Below are 24608 nucleotides of genomic sequence, written 5' to 3' on the forward strand. Positions count from 1 at the left end.
CATTTTTAGGGCATAAGAACGATTATTCTATAATACAATCAGATAATTAACCCATTTGCTAATTCTCTGAGCGCTTCCTTTCATCGTTTACTCATTTGTAAAATAAAAGGCTTTTTTGTTTGGTTTTGCTTTGTTTGTTCCAGTTGTGTTATAGTTTGTTAAGTCCTCTATGTCTGTTTCTCTTTTCCTTTGTTACCAGTGTAGTGACTATGACTTGGAATTTGGAACAGAGTGCTTGCAGTTGGCCCTAAAATACTGTCACACGAAAGCGAAACTTGTAGAAGGGCCCCCCGAGCTCTGGAAGGTAAGAGAGATTCAGCATGGGAGGCTCTTCTGCTGCATGTGAGTGTGTGTGTGAGTGTGTGAGTGTGTGTGGGGTGTGTGTGTGTGTGTGTGTGTGTGTGTGTGTGTGTGTGTGTGTGTTGTGCTTCCAGTTGTAAGAGAGAGAACTTTGAAGTCAGAGAGTCTCACTTGGTCTTGTGAACATCAGCATGTGAGGATGTTTCTGTTTCTTGGCTTCAAGAAAATTCACCTGGGAATCCTTTAGACATATTTCATTTCGGCCTCTAAGTTTGTTCACTTGCATCTTTTCCCTTGCTCTCTGTGTGCAGCCTTGTTTTATGTTTTCTCAGTGGGTTGAAGCTACAATTCTGTTGCCTACTCCAGCAGCATTTTCTCAGCCCTGGGATGCTAAGCTCCAATTAAACCAAGTTGAAAGCATGTAACTATAACGACTGCTGTGACCCAGGGTGCAGCTGGACCCCCGATGTTCCTCTGACAAGGCCCCAGTCTTCTGAAGGCATGTGTCTTTCTCTCAGGTTGCTGGAGATAAGCTGTGGCATCATCCCTCTGTAGCCTTGTGCCCAGGCAGGTGCAGTCCAGCAAGCCTGCCTTTCCTTCACCAGGGAGAAGTGTGCTGAACTGGAACCGTCCTGAAGGAGTGCAGTAGACCATGCCTGTGAAGTTTAAAACAGGCAGAGCTGCTCAAAGATGCTTTGGAGTCTTGTAATATCTGAGATTCTGGAGAGTTCTGAATACAAGCTCACTAGGAATCCCTGGCTGTCCTGGAACTCATTATGTAGATCAGGCTCTCAGAGACTTGCCTGCCTCTGCCCCTGAATTTTGGGATTAAAGGACTTTGTCACCTTGCTTGGCTACAGTCTACACAGTGAGTGGGCGTTTTTTTTTTTTTTTTTTTTTTTTTTACAATGATGACATGGATCTTGCTGCATGCCAAGATTGCCTCAGACACAAAAGATTGAGTTCTGAAATTCCAGAGTGACATGCTTGGACTGTTGCCTGTTACATAAAGTTGGTGCAGTGTTGTTGCTCATTTAAGAACATCTAAATTTTATCAGCCCAGTAGAAAAATACTCATTTCATCTTTATCCAGCCACGGCTCCTGTGCGCTTCCCTCAGTATGCACTTTGTAAGCACTGCTCAGTCTGTCTAGGAATGTGTCTGAGATCTTGCCTCTGTAGTAAGCCATAGAGTTCAGCTGCGTTTGTTGTCTTTACATCTCACAAGCCATAATGTATTACTAATAGACGATTTGTATGGTTGTTATTGTTAGTGTGCCATCGTCTTCAGGGCTACACGGGAGTAACTATACTAGTGTTATATGAAATCCAGCCCCTGTTACCCTCCCCCAGATAGCACAGACACCCTACTGAGACATCCTCTGTGACTGATTCCCTGGCAGACACACTTCTAGATGCCAGGATCTCTTCCTGGGAAGTGAGTTTGTGTCGAAGGGGTTTTGATGACCGCACATCCTGCTTCACACCCCCTCCCTGCCCCTTGCCCAGTGAATCAGTGTCTGGCTGCAGGTTTGTACTGTGAAATCACCACCACCCTCAGAAAGGTATAGGAAGAGACCCTGATTTCTACCATGTGAGCCCCTACCCCCCATGCTGTCTATCGCTGAACTCTCTTCTTAGACCTGGTCATGCTGTTGTCTGTTTATGACTTGGTAACTTTTCTAATAAATTCCTCATTTCCCAGTTATCCATCTGAGTTCCTTTTGAACTCTCATCCGAAGCCTTTCAGTAACTAGGAGGATTTTGTTAATTATGAGTTAGGTGTTTTGTTAAGGATCTTGATCTCTACCTTTGCCTACTTCATTTCACTATCCAAACTGAGTCTGAGGGCCATAGGGGAGCACACAGTGGAACTCCAAGGCATTGACAACACTCCCTGACTTCACTTCTGACCCTTTGGAAGGTGTGGTTCTTTTTCTTCTGTCTGAGCTTTCATTAAGCTTGTAAAACACATAGATCTGTGGATAAAAGATAAGAAACACATTGCTCTTTAATTTTTCACCCCATCTTCAAATTTATTAATTTTTTGGGGGATATACTCATATTTCATTATTGTTTGTGACTGTTCCCTTGGCTGGGTTCTGTGCCCTGTTGGGCTTTCTCCCCTGCTTTTACTGGCTCCCCTGGTGAGGCACTTTGCATATTTTATGGGTTGAATTCTCTCTCACGCAGATATGTGCTCATGTTCTAAGTGCTGGCATCTGTGCCTGAGACTGTTGGAAAGCATCTGCAGATGCAATCAAGTTATGATAAGATCAAACTGGAGTAGGATAGGCCCTAAGTCCAACATGACTGGTGTCCTTATGTGACAGGAGACCTGGAGACCAGGAGAATAGCACGTGACAACAAAGGCAGGGGGTGGAGGGATGGATCTACAACCCAAAGTCACCAAAGTATTGCTGTCATTCCCTGGAAGCTAGGAAGAGGCCTGGAAGGGATTCCTCCAAAACTCTGAGAGGGAACTGAAACCTGTTCACCTTTGGACTGCAGACTTCAAAGCCCCCAGAAATGAGAAGACAAGTTCTTATTTTTCTGAGCCATCCTATTGACAGTGTTCTGTTTCAGCATCCAAACACACATGCTGCAGGAGTGCCACAGTCTTCCAGGCCTGGTGGGTATCAGGATGATAGCATCATTTCCCCTACAGGAAGAAGCTGGAGTCTCCCAGCTGTGACTTTGGTTTGGCTAACAATGTGCATCAGAGAGTACTGACTCTATAAAGTCTGTAATAAATGGGCTGGGAAACATATCTATATCACTGTTGAGGTTTTTTAGGTACTTACAGTTCTTCTGAATAAAGGGAAAATATTAAAAATGTAATATTGCTGTTGTCTAAGGCTGGGTATCCTTCCCGTATCCTGTCTTGTCTTTTTAGGCTGGGTTTTTCCCCACATCCTGTCCTGTCTTCCTTTTTAGCTTTTTTTTTTTCTGACTATGATCAGTAACAATTTGTGACCAAACACCTTAAACAATGACAAATATCTATAATTTATTTTTTGGGGGGGAATGGGCATCATTCTCCAGACTACTTTCTGTTGTTTTGGGGGCACTGTTATCTTTGAGTGTCCCTGAGAAAATTTAGGATTATGGTCAAGACATGACTGGAGTAGTCTGTGAGGCTGGATCATCTTAGCCAGTTCCCTTGAAGCTGTTCTAGATGCAGAACTCAGAAGGAACTGCAGCAGAGGCGTTCATAGATATTGGGTCATCTGGGACACCCACTGCCGTTGGAGACTTTACAGGATGTCTTCCTTCATCAAACCTGATTTTTTTTTAAACCTGCAATGAATCTGCATCCTCTCACTTCCTTTGGAAACAAAAGCATAACATCTCCCCAAAGTAACATATTTCTTGACTTAAATTTTGAAGTCAAGATAATTTTAAAATATATAGGTTGGTTTAATATAGCAGTTTTCATAATCAAATGTCTCTTAGCAGTTACTATTTGTTCATTAACAGTCAGAAAAATCTAAGAACAACACAAGAACATATAGGATCTAGACTCTCTGGGTTTTTCTCATCTTTATGTGGTTTACTATATTTTTTATTACTCTATTCCTTTTTTAAGAACTTTTTTATTTTAAAACTATATTTTTTAATCTAAGACTGTATATATTCTTTATTTTCCCTCTTCCGAGCCTGTGCACATTTACAAATACACTGTAAACCTTTTAGAGGCATTTTTGTCTGACTCTGTCCTTACTGTACATCTGTAATCTTTTCTGCTTGCACCAGCAGAAATCCTAAACCCGCCACATAGCATGTGACTGGGAGATGCCTCTCTGTACTGCAGCCCACATGAGACTATGGGAACCCACCATGTGACTTAGCTTATGGCATGCTGACAGTTGCCACGAGATGTGTCTCTACCTCAGCAGGTATGAGAGACACAAGACTAAGAAGTTACTCTTGGCTCTTTTTTTGTGTGTTTAAAATTGTTTTTTATGTTTTGTTAGGTCTTATGTGGAAGACCATTGCCATTGGCTGTTCATCTCTTTATTAGATCATCAGGTGCTTTAGACAGGCAAAGAAGCACAGCTTCACCAAGTTAAACAAATGCAACATAAAAGAATGCAACATATCTTTGCATCATTAAACAAATGTTCCACAGCATAAACAAATGTGACACATTTTAAAATAATATTCCATAACAACAAAACATGTTTGTAAAAACTGGCACAGTGACTCATGTTTACAATCTCAGCTGAGGCAGGAGGATTACCATGAGTTTGAAGTCAGTGTCAGTTACATAGTGAATTCCAGGCCAGTCTGAGCCATAGAATATGATTCTATTTAGGAACCAAATACAAAACCACTAGATGTGAGTAATCTTAGTTTTGCTAAGATGATAAAATTGTAATTCCAGTAGCTAGAATGTGATTCAGAAGCCTGATACAGTGAAGCACATATAGGGACATAATTGAGAAGCGTTTCAGTGCCAAGCGCAGCCAGGTACAAGAGGACTCTGAAATAGGGAACAGTCTGCCCTGTCTTGCCCTGGGAAGTCAGGGAGCTCATGCCCTGGTGACGTGCAGGGTGAGCACAGCCTGTAGGACTGTTTAAAGGCCATCAGAAATTCCATGAGGACGTTATTATTTTAAAGTTGACATATATATTTTGATATAAGTGAAGTGAAAAACTCAGACATTCAGGGTTAATACCAGTCTATGCTAGTTCCTTTGATGTCTGAGGAATGCATTATTAATTAACTTTTTAAAAAAGTCCTTACCATATAGGGTAGAGAACCCTTTCCTTATGAACTGGTTTATTCCTCTTCCCTCAAAATGTCCAAACATAGAAAAGTCCTGCTCTGGCTCCTGAGATAGGGGTCAGTACTCCTGGGGTCTCTGAGTAGCTGTGAGTTGGTAGCTTCAATGAGCATTTGTTTTGATGAGATTTGATTATATTTAAGAAGAACCTAAGTGAATATCTGTCCAATGTTTTCCCCCCAGTATACTTTTAGACGCTAGCAGCTCACACTTGTACTCTGTACACTCTGAGCTAAACAGACTTCTTGTTTCTAAATGTCAAAAATGTCTCCAAGGCATGAGATTTATAGCCAGTTCTTGGAGAAATTTAACAACTCCTTCATTGTCTTCAAATGTGTCCCGAGAAGGAGGCTGGGATATTTGTGTCATCACGGCATTACTGGGATGAATGACTGGAAGATTCCTTTGGATTGCCACTAGCTTTTGCAGACCCCATTGTTTCGGCATCTCAGTTTAAAAGCAAAACAGTGGAAGCATTTCTGCTTTGCTCTCAAGCATTCAGCGTGGTAATATCATTTCTGTTGTTGAGTTTCATCATGCAGTTTTCTCAATCTAGGAAATGAAGTTCAAAAATACCCACTGTAAGCAAGGGTACTGAGAAACCTTGAAATGACCATGGTCGGAAGGTTTTTTGTTTTTGTTTTGTTTTGTTTTTTTATAGATATGAAAGGGAGACTAGCCAGAGGTCTTTGGAGGAAGTCGAAGGCAGTCATGGCTACTTCTGTGGGGCAGAGAGGAGAGGGGTGGACTGGCCTGTGCTATCTCTAGAAGCAGAGGAAAGAGTGGGAGCAGGGAAAAACCTCCTGGGTTGTAAAGAAAGCACTTAGCTGCTGAGTAAGGGACCAGGCCTGCAGGCCGATGGCTTTGGTATTCACCATAGGTACATGCCAGGAGGCCAGTGGCTCTTCCTGCCAGATAGAAACTGAGAAATGATGAAAGTGAGCAGCAGCTTTCCATTGTCCATCTCGAGCTGAGTCACGACTGTCGTTTGGGGTTCCCTTTGGACCTGACACCTGTGTCTAGCAAATATCCTATATCTTTCAAGTGTAAGGATTATAGCTATTTTTTTTGCCAAGTATTGGAGTGATGTCTCCTATGAGGTTGTTGTGTGGGGGTTCAAGTGTAATGTACTCTTACTCAAGGAAAGTGGAGGTCACCTTGGCTTGCTTCTGTTTGGGAAGGTCTCTTCTGTGGCTTAGCACATAAAATGAAGAAAATATGTCTAGTATTCCCAGGTGAAGTGCTTGTTGGGAGCCGAGGGAAACATGGCCTGCTTGTGTGAACTTCAAGTTTCTCTTTTGTTGACTTTCTCAGCTAAACACATGACTCAGAGGACTCACTGCACAGACACGACCATGTGAAGGAGACATAACTGAGCTGTACTTGGTGAGGGGCAGGTGTAGGCTAGCATGACTCTCCTTGTACAAACTGCCTACACTGATCTTCATGGGCGCTCCAGAGGCTCTAGTGAGTTTGAAAACCAGTCAGTGAGAAAAACATCAACATGTTTGTCCATTACTACAAGAGTTTTTAAAGTAATTATTTCCAATAGTTGGTGTTGTGCAAGGTCAAAGGAAAAGCCCAGATCACACTACAGAAGGAAATCAATTTCAGCACTTGATCTCACCCCAAAGGCTGAGAAATGCTGAAAACCAACTTCAAAAGTGACCGTCAGGATGCTTTTGTAATGTTTTGTTTCCTTAAAAATAAAGAAAGGACAACTCATTTTTTAAAAAAGTTAGAGAAGTGAATAACACATCATTTTAAAATTATGACATTTTCCAGTAATATTCCCTTTGAAGTACATTAGCTGTTTTATTTAGGAAAAAACAGATTTTTCCCTCTAACTAGGATCTGGCTATGTAGTTCATAGCTCAGGCAAGCCTCAAATCACTGTGTAGACTAACTTAGCCTCAATTCACCCTCCTCCTGCCTCAGTCTCCAGATGCTGGATTATTGATGAGTGTCGCTATGCCTGGCTTCAAAGCTGTTCTTGAAAGCATACTACATGTTGATCTGAGTAAAAAAAAAAAAAGTTAATCTTTGTTATTCGTAAGTAATGGCAGTGTTTTAAGTTTTAAGAATTCTAAAAGCTATTTTAGTATTTGGTGATAAACTTACATAAGCTTAAAAATCAACTATTAGTATTAATTTGAATTTAGAATGTAGTTTATCTCTCAAAGCAGGAGAAAATAAAAAATGAATAGTTAACTAAGTATATTCTTGATTTCAGTCTGGAGTTTAAGCTCTACAACAGACAATGACTACACAAATTATTTATTTATTCAAATTACAAATATTAGGTATTTTGGAATTCAGGTATCTAATTAACCTTAGCTTAAGAAAGAGTTTACACCTAGCTTTACTCAGTTTCACAGAAAGTCCTTGATGGAAGCGATGTCCCTGCAGGTGAAAGGTCAGCCGGCTCCCTTCATTGCTCGAATCTCAGAACTCTGAGCAGCAGCTAGAGCATTTTATAAACATTTATTGGAACCAGATACATTACATTTGGCAATCTATGGAGTGAGCTTGTTCTTCTTTTCTAGAATGCAGAACGGCACCGCGGATAGTAACTGCAGTGCTGAGGGTCACGGACATCAGTGCATTGTGCTTTCTTTAGACTGTATTGTGATGCCACCTTTGATTTTATTGAATTGTTAAATGGTCCAGTAGACTTCCATCTTCCTTTCTGAGTTTGCTATTACTGTAACTCTGAAGAGTATGCCATCATCAATTACTGTAGGGTAAGGGTCCAGCAGACGAATCTAATTCAGAGAAGTGCCCAGGTCTTCCTGAACTAAAAAGACAGCTGTACAAATCTGTGGATGAGATGATTTAGGGGAAGGAAATCCAACCTTAGAGTCTGGTAAGGTACTAGTTAAGTGAGGGTTGTCAACATGAGGTTTCGGTCATTGGCATCATTAATCAACTGAGTATTTAATTGATGGGCCTATTGGACCTTATTATAGTTACTTAATACTGTTTTATTGTCCACCCTGTGCTCTAGCTCCATAATAAAGGACACCAGTTCTGCAGGTGTTCTGTGTCTGGACTCACTGGATGGCCTCTGGGAAGGATCTGCCAAGACCAGACCTACACATCATGTAGGATACTTTAAGATGATCAGGGTGCCATGCAATTATGAGCAAGGTGTTTGCTATTAAGGAAGGATCTTAGGCATACTCTGGTACCCTGTAGACTATTTTTGATAGGAACTGTGTTTTAAGGTGCGACTAACCTGATTCATAAAGACCTTCGCAATTCAGAAGTTCCTTGAAATGTAAATTAGTCTCTGAGAATTTCAGTTTAGAATGGGGCTGGTGACTTTTGTTGTGTGGAGACCCCTTCCTCTTTCAGCCCTCCCCCTCTCCTCTCCCTCCCTCATCTCTAATTCTCCCTCCTTATTTTCCAATATAAAACCTTATAGAGCAATAGTCTGAATACTTTTGTTTGAACACTTCTACATTTTCTTTGATTATAAAACCCTAGGTATACTAATCATATTTCAGTAACCACTGCTATATGCTATCCTCATTTATTCAAAGATATAAGACTTGGATCTTCATAATTTGTTGAAATTGAATTTGATTTAATGTGAATGTCAAATGCTGCTTTCGTTTGGAAATTGCCTGTGTTGTGTGTGTAGTTTCTCCAGGAGGAAGAATTTCCTTGGGGGCATTGTTTTATTACTTTCACATTCCTGCCTGTTCTGTTGAGTCTAATGAGGTTTCTCTGTCCCTTAGGTGACCTACAAACAAGATCTGTATGCAGCCGAATCACTGATTAAGGGTATGTTTGACCTTGTGGCTGTCAGCTCCTATGTTTGAGGAAATGTGAGTTAGCTAAGGATTTCGTGGGACAGTTAAATCCCAGCCATTTTAGGAGGAAAGATGCCTGGAGGCCACGGAGGTCTCTGATTGTGTTTTGAAAATAATTGTATTTTGTTTTGTTTCCTGCTTGTGAAATAACACTTATTATGCCACATTAGCCTATTAAGTATGAAGCATCAATACTATTGGAAGGGTAACTGTAGAAACTGATATTTCAATAAAACTTGTGAAGGTCTCTCTGCTTTACTGCTTAGAAGGCTGTCCCTGCCCCTCAGCACTGTCCTGTCAGAGCACTGGGGAGTGTCCTCCATATGACAGCTTATGGAACTTAGAACAATTAGACTAGATAATTTGTAAAACAAAACAAAACAGAAAAAGAAACTTATTTTTTCCTGACAATGACTGCAATTTTTTTTCAAGTTCAGTGATCATGTATGTGGAAGCACCCCTTCTTTTCATCACTGTAGCCTTTAAGGTCCCACATAGTGTATTTAATAACCATAAAGTACTTATTACTGTGCTGGGGGTTGTACTCAGCACCCAGAAAGGACGTTCTGTCTGTGTTCTGCAGTCTATTTGGTTTCAGAGTTCTCAAGGGCAGCACCACATAGCCGTCAGCTGAGCCTTGCATTTCAGGAGGCATTTGTACTTGGTTTACTAGTCCCCTAGCTACACCAAGGAGATGTTGGCAACACTGTCTTTACACCTTGACTGTGACCATGAAAAGCATCTCTTGAAGTTGTCGAATATCACAAGGGATGAAGTTGCCCCTTCCTAAGAACCCCCATTTTAAACACTCAGTCTTACACACCAGAGATGTTCCCTCTGACTCTGAGACAACAGGAAGCTGCTGATTGTTTTCATCAAAATTAGATTCTGGGCAAAATGATATGCTCCAGTTTTGGCTGTGAAGTAAACTCCTGAATTCAGTCTCTTGCTGTGTGGGGAAGAGCAGTAGGCCTGGACGCATGGTTTTGGTTTAGAGTTTTAGGAAAGCGGTTGGCCATCAGTTGGCCTCACATGTGGAAAGCTGAGCACTTCTCTAATCGTGAGGCCGTTTGCACTTACCCTCAGATTTGTTTCTCTTCAGGAATATTTTGTTTCAAACCATTAATGTTATATAATTTGTTTCTGTGTTTGTAAATAGTTAATCTATAACCATAAATCAAAAAGTTGGCATATATTTACATTATCAGCCAGGCAATATATAAATATTTCTTTATGAATGGCTGGCTAAGCCATACTGTGGTTGTTTATACCGTTAACACAAAGAAATAGAAAACTCAGTTTGATTTTATTTCCAAGAAAGTTCTGCATTGCTCAAGTAGAGTGCTGGTGTGATGTGAGCAGTATGTAGTTAAGTGTCTCAACTGCCAATTCTCCATGTTGTAATACTTCTCCCACATATTATCATAGCCAGCAGATATGCAAAAAGAAGTATTTTAAGCTAATTGTTTTCTTATTTAGATAACAGTTTCTAACATATTTTCAAAGTATTCTATTTTATTCTGAGAGTGATCTGATCTGTCTAGGTATAAGCAGTTGATTTAGTTGGGAACTCAAGAGTTTCCATATTCTTTAAAGCTTATATTTCTAAGACTCCAGAGGAGATTCTGATGTTACTGGACCTACATAGGTCTACATCTCTGGGACCTTCATACTCTGCATGTAGCCAGGCCAGCAGTCATGTCATTTCCTCACACCCTGAGATTTTAGTCTTCAATACCACTCTTTGAATCAGAATCTATTTTCATAAGAACCTCAGGTAATTATGTCATAAATCAAATTCAAGAAGCATTCTTCTAGGCTGCCCCTGAGAGTCTCTTATAGGTCACATCTATCTAGGCTATTTTTGCTACATTACAAGTTTGGAATCTTGCTATTCTTCACCCAAGATTACTACCTTCTTCATGACCTGTACTAAATGCCAACACTGATAATTGAAGTACCTTTAGAAACAAGAGAAAGAAAATTTTTGGAGTTTTGTTTTGGATTTCTAAGGTTGTGAGATGTAGCAGTGTCTGGCAGTGTATCCCTATAATCCTAGTGCTGGGGAGACTGACAGGCACATCCTTGAAGCTCACTGGAAAGCCAGCCTAGGTGAGCTCAGGGTTAGTGAGAGATCCTGCCTCAAAGTCAGGTGGAGAGCAACTGACCGTGACACCCAGTCTATGGCCCATATGCACCTGCACAGCCACACACACTCTTGCCACACACATACATACAAATTGTTAAATATAATGTGGTTAGCAGACATCTGCTAACTATTCTCAGGCTTACCTTTTCCAACTAAATCAAATAGGGTTATCTGTTATTTCCACTGGTCGAAAATAAGACCACTACCACACTTTTAGGCAAAATTTGAAACAAGCTTTAATTAAATACTGGCCAGGATGATGGACTCTGGCCAGGGCCATTCTGGGGTTCCCAGAAAATGGTGACAAGTCACATTTTGCAAAGGCTTATAAATGCAAGCCAATAAATGTATTTCCCTCCAGGTTCAATCAGGGGAAAGCATATATCCTGGCATACTTCCTGCCTGTGTACCGACAGCCTACATCCAACCAGGGGCAAGCATACATCCTGATGTGTTTCCCACCTCTGTACCGCCAGCCTACATCCAACCAGGGGCAAGCATGCATCCTGATGTGTTTCCCACCTCTGTACCTCCCATGTGATCAAGCACAGCCTGTGTACAAACTTGTTTAGATGAGGGAAAACGTGTGGCTTGTTATCTTCCATAAGCAATTAATATAAATATGAATATGAATAAAGCCTCCAGCAGTTCAGGAACTATCTTTTCTAGGGCAAGGAGCTTAGAAGTTAGAGGCATTTTTGTTTTATGGGTCTCTTAGGCACAGTAATTGAAACTTAAAACATCACTTTAGAACTCATTTCCAGGGAAAGCAATTTGATACACACAGGTATAGATTACAGGAAGCGATTCAGCTCAGCAGTGGTAGGAAGATGGGCCATAGACACAGATCCATGGAATTGCCTGCTACCACCCCAAGAGTTCCTTTAAGAATTCTCCTCTAAGGTGAAGTTTAGATTCTTGACTTTGCTGCAAAAATAATTTTAGAAGAAGTCTGTATTAAGCAGAATTGGAGTTTATAAGATGTTTTTAGGTCATGGGTTAGTAGAAAAGTACTTAGGGAAGGGGTACAACCCCAGTGTGGGTGTGGGCTTCTCATGTATTTGATGTCAATGGGTTTTGAAGTTCCACCTTCCCAGAGTTGCTAAGAAACTTAAATGAGATCATTGGGTGGTTCCTGAGATATACAGACAAAAGGATTGAAGGACGAATTGCATTTGGTACTGTAAAACCCAAGATCATAAGAATTGCATGGGAAGTTAAGATGTTTTCACTGTCAACAAAAGTTAATAGACTTGCTGATGAGACTCCCAGATAATATCTGGGAGAGGATAAGGCAATATTTGGGGGTATATGTATGCCTGAAGCATGTTTCATTGCTGTTTTAATATTAAGTATCTGTATATAAATGAATATTATCTCCACATTAGCAGCCTTCAGAGCACATATCATTAACTGTGCTGGAATTCTTGATTCCCAATTGCTTTGAGTCTTCATCCAGACCCATGAGTGAGGCACTTCTCTCCTTTTCCATGTCCCTTAATCTTTCCTGTCTTTCTAGCTGCCATCTGTAAGCTGGAGGGCCACGAAAGTCTGTGGTGTTGTGTCCATCAAAACCCAAAGCTCAGAGAACCAGGATAGCATTATTGTTTGCACCAAAACTGAGACCAAGTGCAAGAGAAGGATGTTCCAGCTTCAGTGAGGGAGAATTCTCCCTTCCAGCCTTTCTGGCCTATTCTCATGTGAATTTGGATGGACTGCATGCTCCTGTCTCCATGTTGATGAGGCCATGACTTTGTTTAGTCTGACCATGTTTGTTGACCTCTTCCAGAAACTCTAGCTCCCTCACAGATACAATCAGAGCTTAATAGCTATTTGAGCAGTCCTTTCTCAGACAAATTGTTGCATAAAATTAACAATCACATTTAATAAATGGTCAAAGTTGTTTTGTGGTTTATATGTTTTAATTTACTTGTACTCCGTATTGCATCCAAGCAGTGATGGTCTTGAACATGCTGGGCAAGTGGTCTACAACTGACCTGCACTCCCAGCCCTCTTTTTACTTTTTTTTTTTTTTTTTTTTTTTGTTGTTGTTGTTTTTCGAGACAGGGTTTCTCTGTGTAGCTTTGCGCCTTTCCTGGGACTCACTTGGTAGCCCAGGCTGGCCTCGAACTCACAGAGATCCGCCTGGCTCTGCCTCCCGAGTGCTGGGATTAAAGGCGTGCGCCACCACCGCCCGGCTCTTTTTACTTTTTATTCTGACACTGAGTCTCTCTATGTTGCCAAGCTGTCCTTTAGCTTCCAATCTTCCTTCCTATGTTAGCCTCTTGAGTATATGGAACCACAGGCTGGCTTCACAATACACTTATGAGCACTGATTTCTAACATATTGGGCTTTAGCCTTGTATTGAACATTGCTTGGAGCATTTTGTCTATAGCTCTTTATTATCCCCAAATCAATGACATAGGCAGTGTTATGATTTCTGTATTATGATACATTCAAGTGTTCCAGGTAACAACTTACTTGAGAATGATGGGAAATAACTTCTTAAATGTAAAGCCCTGCCTTAGGTTGTTTCTCCTGCCTTAGGTAAGTACTTAGCGTCTCTTTATATGGAACCCGTAGGCTGCCTGTAGTTTTGTATGCTCAGAAGCTAATGCACATCATTTCTCTATAATAGTTTTTATTTATTCTTTGATAATTCCCACATGTATGAAATGCATCTTGGTCATACCCACCCCGAACTCACCACTTCACTCCCTAGATACCTTCCCAACACATCCCTTTATTCATGTCTGTATTCAAGTTTCCTCCCCCTCATCCCCCTTTTAACTCTGTGCAGTTAGTGTTGCCTCTTGGGATGTGGACTGATCTTCTTCTTCTTCTTCTTCTTCTTCTTCTTCTTCTTCTTCTTCTTCTTCTTCTTCTTCTCCTCCTCCTCCTCCTCCTCCTCCTCCTCCTCCTCCTCCTCCTCCTCCTCCTCCTCCTGCTCCTTCTCCTTATTTTCTCCTTTCCTTCTCCTTCTCCTCTTCCTCCTTTCTTCTTCATTTTTTGTTTTCCAAGACAGGGTTTCTCTGTGTAGCTCTGGCTGCCCTAGAACTCCCTCTGTAGACCAGACTGGCCTGGAACTCACAGAGATTCACCTGCCTCTGCCTCCCTGAGTGCTAGCATTAAAGGCATACACAATCTTTTCCCAGCGACTGATATTCTTTACTTGACCTTGTACAGGACTTATGCAGGTAATTATAGCTACAATGAGTTCTTGAGTACAATGTCCATCTTATTTCTAGATATAGTGTTTCTTTCTTTTATTAAGAAATTTTTTTAATTCATTTTACATACCAATTAAAGATCCCCCTCTTCCCTCCTCCCACTCCTCCAGCCTCCCCCTCCCAACCCACCCCTCATTCCCTTCTACAAGAAAGTAAGGCCTCCCATAGGGAGGTACATTTAGTCCAAGCCCCTCCCCCTGCCTCAAGGCTGTGCAAGGTGTCCCATCATAGGTAGTGGGCTCCAAAAAGCCTGTTCATGCACCAGGGATAGATTCTGATCCTACTGCTAGGGGCCCCCTTAAGCAGATCAAGCTACACAACTGTCTCACTATGCAAAGGGCCTAGTCCAGTCCCATACAGGCTCCACATCTGTTGGTCTAAATTTCATGAGTTCCCACTAGTTTGGTTTGGTTGTTTCTGTAGGTTTTCCCATCATGATCTTAATGCCCCATGCCCATAGAATCCCTCTTCTCTCTCTTTGACTGGACTCCTGGAGCTCGGCCTGGTGTTTGGCTGTGGATCTCTGCATCTGGTTCCATCAGTTACTAGATGAAGGCTCTATGATGACAGTTATGGTATTCACCAATCTGATTCTGGGGGTAAACCAGTTCAGGCACCCTCTCCACTACTGCTAGTAGTCTAAGCTGGGGTCATCCCTGTGGATTCCTGGGAACTTACCTAGCAACAGGTTTCTCCCTATCCCCAGGATGTCTCCCTCTATCATGGTGTTAGTGATAGCATTTCATAGAACTTCTCATCTTTTGGCTCTCCTATTTTTCTCTTTATTTTCCAAGATGTTCCCCGAGCCTTGAGTTAGAGGAATTGATATGGATATTCTATTTAGGGTGAGCACTAATTTGACACTTATTCTTAGGTCTTTGGTGAGTAATGAGTCTCTGTATTCTGCCCATTTTAGAAAGAGGCTTCTCTGGCCAAGATTGAGAGATGAACTAATACATGGGAATTAACAGAAATATCTAGAAGATACTTTGGCAACTTGTCTGTTTGGTTAAATAATATTACTAGATTATCCATTGGGGCCTATGACTCCTGAGCAATAAACTTTTTTTTTTGTTTTTTTATTTTTGAGACAGTGTTTCTCTGTGTAGTTTTGGTGCCTGTCCTGGATCTCAGTTTTGGTGCCTGTCCTGGTCTGTAGACCAGGCTGGCCTCAAACTCACAGAGATCTGCCTGGCTCTGCCTCCTGAGTGCTGGGATTAAAGGTGTGCACCACCAACACCCAGAGAACTTTAAAAAAAATAATTTTATTTAACAGTCTTGGAATTTCACAACCATCAACAGTTCCAATGCAATTTCTGGTGCAATGTGGAAATCAGGAATCTCAGTGGAGCTCTTAGTGTAGCAGACCATGTAGGTAAAATATATGCATACTTTCAATAACAGGTTTGAAGAGATCTCTCTAAAATTGACTTCATTGCTTTTATTCTCAGCAAACAGACCTGGTCCACCCAACATGAACTTTATTGTTCATAATGTTAGCATATATTATCTTTTTACAATAAATTCATGACCATCAGAAGGTATTACTTTGACATACATGTCATCAGGGCCTTCACAGCCTCCATAGGTTTTCTTCTTTCCATCCATTATGTTCTAACAAAAGTCTACTGTGATCTCACAGGAACTTTAGTACTTACCCCCTGGGGTTCTAAGGCACAGGAAGGAACTGCTTCCATTGGGTCACAGCCACTGTCTGTAACACATGGGAGATCGGTCCTGAGCAATGAACTTTTGGAAAGTTTTATAGTATGACATGAATTTCCTGCTGTGGAGGAGGCCTCGGGTTCAATCGGGAAAGTGGTTGGTTACCCTTATTGCCTCTATGCCGCTATTGCATCAGTGTGTACAGCTTGCCTGGCAGGTTGATAGTGGAGCATTTGGCCTCTAATATGGGGTAAGACCATTGATGTCTTTTCTTCAGTGATCTGTAGAGCACCTTCTGATACTATAAAAGGTAGCCCTAGGAACAAAGTTTTCAGATCAGTTTCAGTTTGATTACTTTGTGTCCTATATCCAAAATGTGTTGTGTCTTGATCATCTAGTTATGGTAGGCATCTAAGAGCAATGAAAAGAGTCTGTGTTGCTTTGGTGGCCTCTGAGATTCCCTGACCAGAAAGGCATAGGAAGGTATCCTGTGCTTGGAATTGAGATTTTCATTCAATCACCCATGTCTTCTGGGAAAAGCACTGTCCACCCTTTGTCCAGGGTTCCTGAAAACACATCATTTATTATGTTGTATCAGCAGTGGGATTTGAGTCACCACAAAATGAAACTTATAATACATAAATGTTTATGTTCACTGTGATAAATACTATAATGTTTCTAGTTATTTTAAGTTCATGGTTCATTTTGTCACAAAATTATATACCAAAATAAATATTTTTATTTGAAGAATTTTTATGGATTTCAGTGTTGGTAACAGTGTTAATATGTGTTGAACCTGTTTCAGATCATGGTTCAATAAGCATGGAAGGAATATCTATTGTTTTCTTCCCTTTCTATCTGTTGTTACTGCTTTGGGTTTAATAGTTGTATGGTAACAGATACAGGTACAGTTTTTGTCCTTGAAGATTTAAAGTTATCGGAATGTATGACCTTCCCCTCCCGCCTTACTGTCTTTCTGCTTCCAAAAGATGCACAGCTTCATTCGGTCTATGTGTCCATTCATCCCTATGCCATTAAAAATACTGCTGTAATCTAGAACTAGTGTAACATATGTGTGTGGTTTGAGGGCACATTGCACTCATGCCAGGCATCTTATATGAGTTAGCTCATTTATTCTTCAGAATAATATTACTTCTCACAGTTTGCTGGTAGGGAGACTGAGATGGAGGCATATTCTTCTGTGTTTCAAAATTGTTAAGAACATTATCTACAATTCAGATACAGGTCTGCATTATCCACATGCCAACTTTTGGGGTCATGTTCTCATTTCACTTCCAACCATGCAGACCCATTTGGCCAGGCACGAGGGTTAATCTTGTGTTGGAACTTGGTCCATGAACGAAGCTGTGTGAGGAGAGTTCTGAGCTGGTGAGAAAAGTGCACATAAACAGACAAGAATCTGCACATGGGTTGTTCTTGGACGTGCTTTCATGCCCTTCCCAGATGTAATAATGGGAATGGTTTTTCCTCATATTACCCATCACCTCACCCATTATTATTCAGGATGATGTTTCCAAGCATGACTTGTCCTTTATAAGCCTAAATTCATGTGATCTTGCCCTTGTGGCTGTATACAGTTTGAGAGCAAGTGAACTTGGCCCACATGGACCTTGCTTAACCCTTAGAATGCTCTCAGAATATAAATTGTCTGAGGCCCTGAATAAAGATGGCTATTGCATGAAACTTTAGTCTGCCTCATTTTTGACCTCACTCTCCTAGGTTCAAGAGTGGTAACAACCTTGGATTCAAAAGCTTTCTCAGTGGACACCCTGGTGGTTTTTTAATTTAACCTGTCTAGATTCCATGCCTTTGGATCAGGACTGTGCCTTTAGCTGATCTTCTGGAGAATAAAGACCTTGCCTCCTAGTATTTTTCTAGAAAGTGCCTGGTGCTGCTTACATCACAGATGCAAAATGGATGATAACTAAATGAAAACTTTCTAGACATGGCCAGTGAGAGAACAGAAATAAAAACGACGTGGAAGTATAATAGTTTAAAAATGAGCAGTTGTGTAGTGTTTAGATTTTTTAATTTTTATTTTTATAAATCTAGTCTGTGTAGACAACACCTTCCTAATTTAGGGTAGAACTTGTGACTTTTCCCATGCTAGAATATGTTTGCTGAATATTCTGTAATTTGGTATACTTCAGCTACTTCCCTCTTGAATGGGCAGCGAGGACTTTGATGTGGCTACTTTCTTTTTACTTAGTATTTTTCACACTTTAAAACTTTACTCTGATAAAAAATTAAAGATCTTTTGTCAGATGAAGGAGCCTTTTCTCCTGGCACGTTTACTACTTACTGGAATAAAGGTATTTGGTCCATCTTAATTTATAATCAAGTCAACATCTTTGGTTTAGTATGGAAATTTTATTGGTAGGAAAACAAAATCTCATTTCATTAATATTTGACTTAGGTCTTTAATTTCAGGTGAGCATATGACTCACATCTCCAAATAGGAATAAATTTCCCAATCTAATTTTCATCTCCTGCTATTTTTTTTAACTTGATTTAACTGAGCATCATTCCCTATATGGGTTCCTACTTCTGGTGCACCACAGAAAGGTGTATGGAGAGTGGTAGTCTCATGGCTGTCTTCCATAGGGTCTGTCCTAAAATACAGTTAATTACAAATTACTGTTACACTTATATAAAACAATGCAGCCCTAGCATTTCCTCTTCCTAAGGTAGCGTGTTAAATTTGGTCCATGTTATTTAGTGTTTAACTCTTTCCAGCTTTTATTCTGAGTAAAAATGAAAACAATATTTTCAGAGCTGTGTGATTAATTAGTACAACAAAACCCTGGGCTGACTGATACGTTTGTAAACATCCACTGAACAAAGAGTACTGTATTTCCCCACCCTGCCACAAACTGACTGAGCCCACCCAAGCCTGCTCTGCATGTTCAGACAAACCCCAATGATGTTAAAGTGGTAACAGACGCCAGTGCTAGCATATTTTATCTAGATGTACACAAGCCGTACAAACAGTCTCAAACCACACTTGATTTAATATGCTGACCATATCTTGGCAAAAGTGTCAATATTCTAAAATCTTTCTAAGAAAAGAGCCCCTATGGAATTTCTTCATTAAAAGAGCATATTTATTTTTTCAATATTGCCCTTCAGCAAGCCTAATAATTCAGTTTTGTGACTAAAGGGTATTATAAAAATTCATTTTATTCTGTCCTGGTGATAATTGTACAAACTTGAGTAAACTTATGCTATAAAAATGGCTTATGGGTGCCTCTTTTCATATGATGCTTTATATAAAAATATAAAAAGAGAAGTTAAAATTGAAAATCACTTTTAGCTGTTTTAGTTAGAATTGGTTAATATTAATTCATATAAAGATCTGTGTCTTTTTCCTGGTCACTGTTTATTGGTTTCCCATTGTTTTATTTAAAAGGAGAATTGATTTGTTTGAAATGTAACTTCTTTTACTGGCTAATAATTTTACATTTTATTTGGAAAATAGAGTTCCACCTCCCAGTTTTGAACGTCAATGTGCAGGTGCATTTCTTTCCCAATAATAAGAAAACTAAATCTGTGTTCTCATTCTTGTTTCCCCTCGCCTTGTTGAAAAACTCTGCTGATAGGAAAGCATTTGACTTCCTTTGTGCACACACAGAAGGATGCAGAGATGCTTCTAAATCGGCTTTGACTGGAAGGAAGAAGAAGATAAATTACATCGGAACAAATTTGGATCTGCATTATGGAAACTTAGGACCTATTGTGTTGGCTTTGGTGTCTTACGCGCATGGAAAATGGATAGTTTTCATTTTGTTAGGGTTCTTTAACATTTACTTAGTATTGTGATTTGAGGTACAAAATTCTTTTGAAACTTTTGAATGAAGTTGAAGAGACGAACAAGGGGCAGTCAGGTTTCCACAGGGTATAACTGGACTTCTCTCCCTCTGTGGTATGTTCTTGTCAGAGGTCCCTTGTTAGTCTCAGTGAGGGCACCATTCATGTTAACCATGCTTCTTTGGACAATGCGAAGTGACAGCTCAGATTTATTCAGAAACCTTGCTTTTTGATGTTTCTCGCTTTTGACTGATACTTAATTTCCCACATTTCCCCCATTAATACCAAGTCTTCTTTGTACATAATAGTTTTTGTTCTTTACTGTCTTGAAAACAGTGCTGTGATGGTATCTTGCGTGAATATGTGAGAACATTTGCGTCAAGAACATTTGCGTCAAGCTTTCATTAATAAGAATAGGAAGGCTGTAACAATTTAAAAGGAACTTGGTTTCTTCAGCATTTTATTGTTAAGAAAGATGTAAATTAGAAAGTTAAATATTTGGGTCAAGATTGGAGAAATGGAGTTTTCTTGTTTGTTGAATCTTATAATTTTCTTAATTTGTCATCAGTGAAATGTCAGTTCAAGGACAGGCAAGGAAGTGTATCATTTAAAAAATGTCAAAGGTCACAGTGAGCTACTAAGCATCAAGTAAGATGGTACCAGATGGAAGCCAGTCACCTGTGCCTCACTCTGGGGTAAGTGTTACAAAAGCCCCAACCCCAGGTGTGACATGTATGTTCAAAGTAATGACACATTTTTTTAAGTATGTGGATGTATCTTGAACCTTAGAAGAGAATATTTCTTTCAAATTTATTTTTCTAAATTGAGAATGAATATATGCTTAAAAGGGAAAATAATATATTACCAGAAAATAGTACAACATGTATGTGGCTTCACTTAAGTATGTGCTAAGAGAAGATGCCACATGCACACTGCTTACACTCAATTCTAAGGAAGGACATTTCATTCTGGCACCTTGTGACTAATTTTAAAATGTGGTTAAACATTTTAAATATGGTTACAACAGCTTTTAACAAATCTGCCTCAATGTGGCTGTGCTTCAGTTTCAGTGAGCACCGATCAGTGTAGCTCTCTCCACACAAGGCTGAGCTGACATCTTCACGTGTGTGTTTTGATGTCCTGGCAAGCCTGTACTTCCCGGTTTCTTGTAGTGATGGCACATGGATTATTGTCCCTTCGTTTGATGGCACATTGATTATTGTCCCTTCGTTTGCTGCCCGCCCCCCCCCCCCCCACACTAACAGCCTCCCCTGTCCCCGTGACCTTAGGATGTAACTGAGATGGTGTATCCAGGTTCCGTAGTGGTGCCGCGTTTTCTTGTCTCCTCATCTCTTTCGATACAAGGGCTCCTTATGGAGCCCAGGTTGGCTTTGACCTCATGGTGTTCTGCCTTAGCCCCTTGGGTGCTGGAACTACAGGCTCATGTCACTATTCCTCACTTGTGAGTCTGTTTGACGCCACTCAATCTTTAAGGGACAGAAAGCAGAACCTGTTAGGTTCTGATTCCCAGAGCTCAACAGGAGATGGAAGGTGCTACCCTTACTTTGAATGGGTTAGTGTTTTGGGTGCCAAATATCTTTCAGAAATAACTACCTGTGGATTAAACATAGGTAAACTTATTTACCTGTAAACCCCAAAGCTTTGATATGAGAGGCCAACCTAGTAGAAAAAGAGGCCTGCTGGAATAAACTTGAAGTGTCACAGAAAATTGACAGTATAGCCCTGCATTCTCTTGTGTCTGGAACTAACTGAATGTTGCTGGTGTTTCACTTTGTTTATCTGAAGGGAAATAATATGAGGATGGCAAATTAAATTTGGTCTTCCTTCATAACCTTTGAATTTATCGACTATGCATCCTTTTTCTCATGAGAGATTTGTGTTAGAATATTGCTTGAATTTCACCTTCCTGAAAGACTGTCACATGTGACATCCCATCATGTTTCAAGAGCATTGATTAGTGTAGCACTTCCTGAACTGGTATTTTAAGATATTTGACAGGTAATCCCACCATATATGAGTGAGTCCAGCAAAATTACCTATACTGACACTTTTCCCCAGGAGTTCAGACTTGCCCAGTTTTCTGGATACCAAGCACCATTGTTTGTATTAATATTCAGAATATAAGATAATACTATCTTGTTATAGTCTGTTGTAAAATTTTACATTATTAGTGTTTACATTATTAGTGTTTCAGTAGTAAATTCACACAGTTCCTGATGGTCCCGGCTGTAACTATCTCGAGTTGTGTTTCCAGTGTCCGTTGCATTTCTCAAAGCTACTCTGGTTTTGTTTGGATCAGTCTCCTGTGGTTCTGCTCTGTGACCTGTCAAGTACCTTGTTTATCACTTACATCCACTTTAAGAGTCTGCAGCATGATATTTTGTGTCAAATCAGTTTGTGTACAGCTCACGGGTACACCCGGGAACCGAGTTTATGAATAGTCCATATTGTCCTACCACTACTTCTCTTCCATCTCTTCTCCCTTTTCAACATTGTCCTGGAAAAATGAGACCGTGCCATACTCCTTCACGTTTCCAGAAGAGGAGAGGAAGAAGAAACAGTAACAGTGCTCACTTCCATTCCAAAGCCACTACAACTCCTGATCAGTGGGAATGAACCCTCTATGATAATTCAGTCTGCCTTCCCCCAGTCGCTATTGTCATGGCCACCACTGACAGGATTGTTTCCAGGAAAACACGGAAGTGCTACACTACCCAATGCTCTTGAAATATGGGAACAATCTCAGCTAGTAGAAATACAAGACGTCAAACAATCATTTTAGAACTGACAAAAATATATCCACATTGAAGAATAGCTTGCTGTGTAGTCCGGAAGTCAACATTTAGTGCTTCCTCAAATGCTCTCCACTGTACTTTTTCAGGTAGAATATCTCACTGGAACGGTAGCTCACTGATTGACAAGACTTGCTAGCCAGTGATTTCCTTGGACCCACCTCTCTCTCTCTCCTTTCCTCCCTCATCAGGGCTGTTTGGTGAGGGAGGAAAGGAGAGACATGACAGCTACAAGTTGTCATGCTCTGTGATAAGTGCTTTGCTGACTAAGCTGTCTCCTTAGCCCAAGATACTTCCTAAATGAGTAGAAGTAGCGTGGGTAAAAGGACTAATGCATATTCGGGTTATCGTTTCCCCCAAATCTTTACACAGTCCAGACCCATGCCTTCTTCAAACATAAAGTCATCCGAATTTATGGTGATTTCTTCACTACCCCCTTCACTGTATCTGTGTATACATGAATGCTCTCATTTTGTAGCCTTGAGCTTGTAATTCTTTGGTCTGAGACGCCCAAGTGCTGAGAATGTGGGCAGGTGCCACCGTGCCTGCCTCTTCTTATCACAGTTGTTGTTTGAGATGGCTTCTTGCCAAGTAGCCGTGACTGAACTGATACTTACTGTGTCTGTAGCCCAGGCACACTTGAATTCATGGCACTCCTTTACCTCAGCTTTCCAAGAGTTGGAATTATAATCATGTACTATCATGCCCAGTTTTCTTATCATATTTTGTATGTTGTTTTTAAAACAAAAGACATTTTAAGTTTATTTAATGTATCCTTACATGCTTTTTTAAAAAGTTTTATCTTTTGTTTTGGCCTGTAGGTGATCTAGTTATGTGTGGTTCAGTGCTGTGTGTTTCTTTGTCTTTGATAATATGACAATTGGATCCTGCAGTTTGGTCAGATTTAGAGTTATATTTTTCCTAAGACAAGAGAAGTCAAAAGTAGTTAGAGGTTCTTCCTAACCACAACCTCTGACACTGACTTTGTACCTGTTCTGGAAAGAGTGTGAATCAAGGCATTTTAATTGTATTAATTAGTTTTCATATATTAGATACATCCATACATAATCTAACTCTCTGTGTGTGTGTGTGTGTGTGTCTGTGTGTGTGTCTGTGTCTGTGTGTCTGTGTGTGTGTCTATGTATGCCTGTGCCCATGCATGCACACAGGCCAGAAGTCAGAGACTTTCATGCAGAAAAAAGTTAAATTGTATGTGTTGTGTGTGCATGTGTTTATATGTTTGTGTGTGGTGTATCTGTATAGATGTGTGTGTATGTGTGTGTGTGTGTGTGTGTGTGTGTGTGTGTGTGTGTGTGTGGTAGGTATGTGTATGTGTGGTGTGTATGTGTGTGTGTGAGATGTGTATGTGTGGTTTGTGTATACGTGTGTGTGTATGTGTATATGTGTATACCTCTGTCTATGCATGCATAGAGGCCAGAAAATGTCCTACACTGTCCTGCTTTATCATGGTTTGCCTTGTTCCTTCGACATAGGGTCTTTCAGTAAAGCTGGAGTCAGGCAAGCCTCTGTGATTGTCTTGTTTCTGCTGTTCTATTCCTGGGTTTTTATGTGGGTGTTGGGAATTCAGACTCAGACCCTCTTGCTTTTCGAGTGTGTGGTCTTACCTACTCAGCCATCTCCCTGTTTCATTGTGACTCAGTTCTGAGGAAAGGGGTTACTAGAACTAGAATGGCCCATCATTATTCACTGGTTTGATTTAACGATACATACTTTATCATCTTGGGAAGTAAATGCTAATAATGTCAACATTTCAATAGTGAGATAAGTCTTTTTATGTATACTTTTATTTATGATCAAAATTTTTGCTTTCAGACTCTATGTAGACATTATAAAATCGGGACAGAGATGTAGCTTAGTAGAAGAACGTTTGTTTGACTTTTCTTAAAAAGTGTTTTTTCTCAGTTCAGACTTGAACACACTACCAGGGTATCACCTAATGACTTCCAGAAGCATCTCAGATATTTAATTGAATTTTTATAAAACTTCGTTATTAA

General features: G+C 40.3%; 2 protein-coding genes across 9 annotated transcripts in view; one reads left to right on the plus strand and one right to left on the minus strand.

The window, feature by feature from the left end:
• Crppa (CDP-L-ribitol pyrophosphorylase A) overlaps positions 1-24608 on the plus strand; it is a 308706-nt gene that overhangs the window by 109459 nt on the left and 174639 nt on the right. For 6 of the 8 annotated variants that reach the window (XM_052738357.1, XM_052738355.1, XM_052738350.1 and 3 more), the window contains 2 exons: positions 200-304; positions 8833-8878. In XM_052738357.1, coding sequence (XP_052594317.1) covers positions 200-304; positions 8833-8878 — 151 coding nt within the window. The remainder of the gene's footprint in view (positions 1-199; positions 305-8832; positions 8879-24608) is intronic. The other 2 variants (XM_052738356.1, XM_052738353.1) reach the window with 1 other exon arrangement.
• Positions 15557-15895, minus strand: LOC128110585 (elongin-C-like). The gene is given in 1 exon segment (XM_052738246.1): positions 15557-15895. A coding segment is annotated over 1 exon segment (339 nt).

The sequence above is a fragment of the Peromyscus californicus genome, unplaced genomic scaffold (assembly GCF_007827085.1).
Source record: "Peromyscus californicus insignis strain IS unplaced genomic scaffold, ASM782708v3 Scaffold_15__1_contigs__length_86483966, whole genome shotgun sequence".
In the NCBI taxonomy this organism is placed as follows: domain Eukaryota; kingdom Metazoa; phylum Chordata; class Mammalia; order Rodentia; family Cricetidae; genus Peromyscus; species Peromyscus californicus.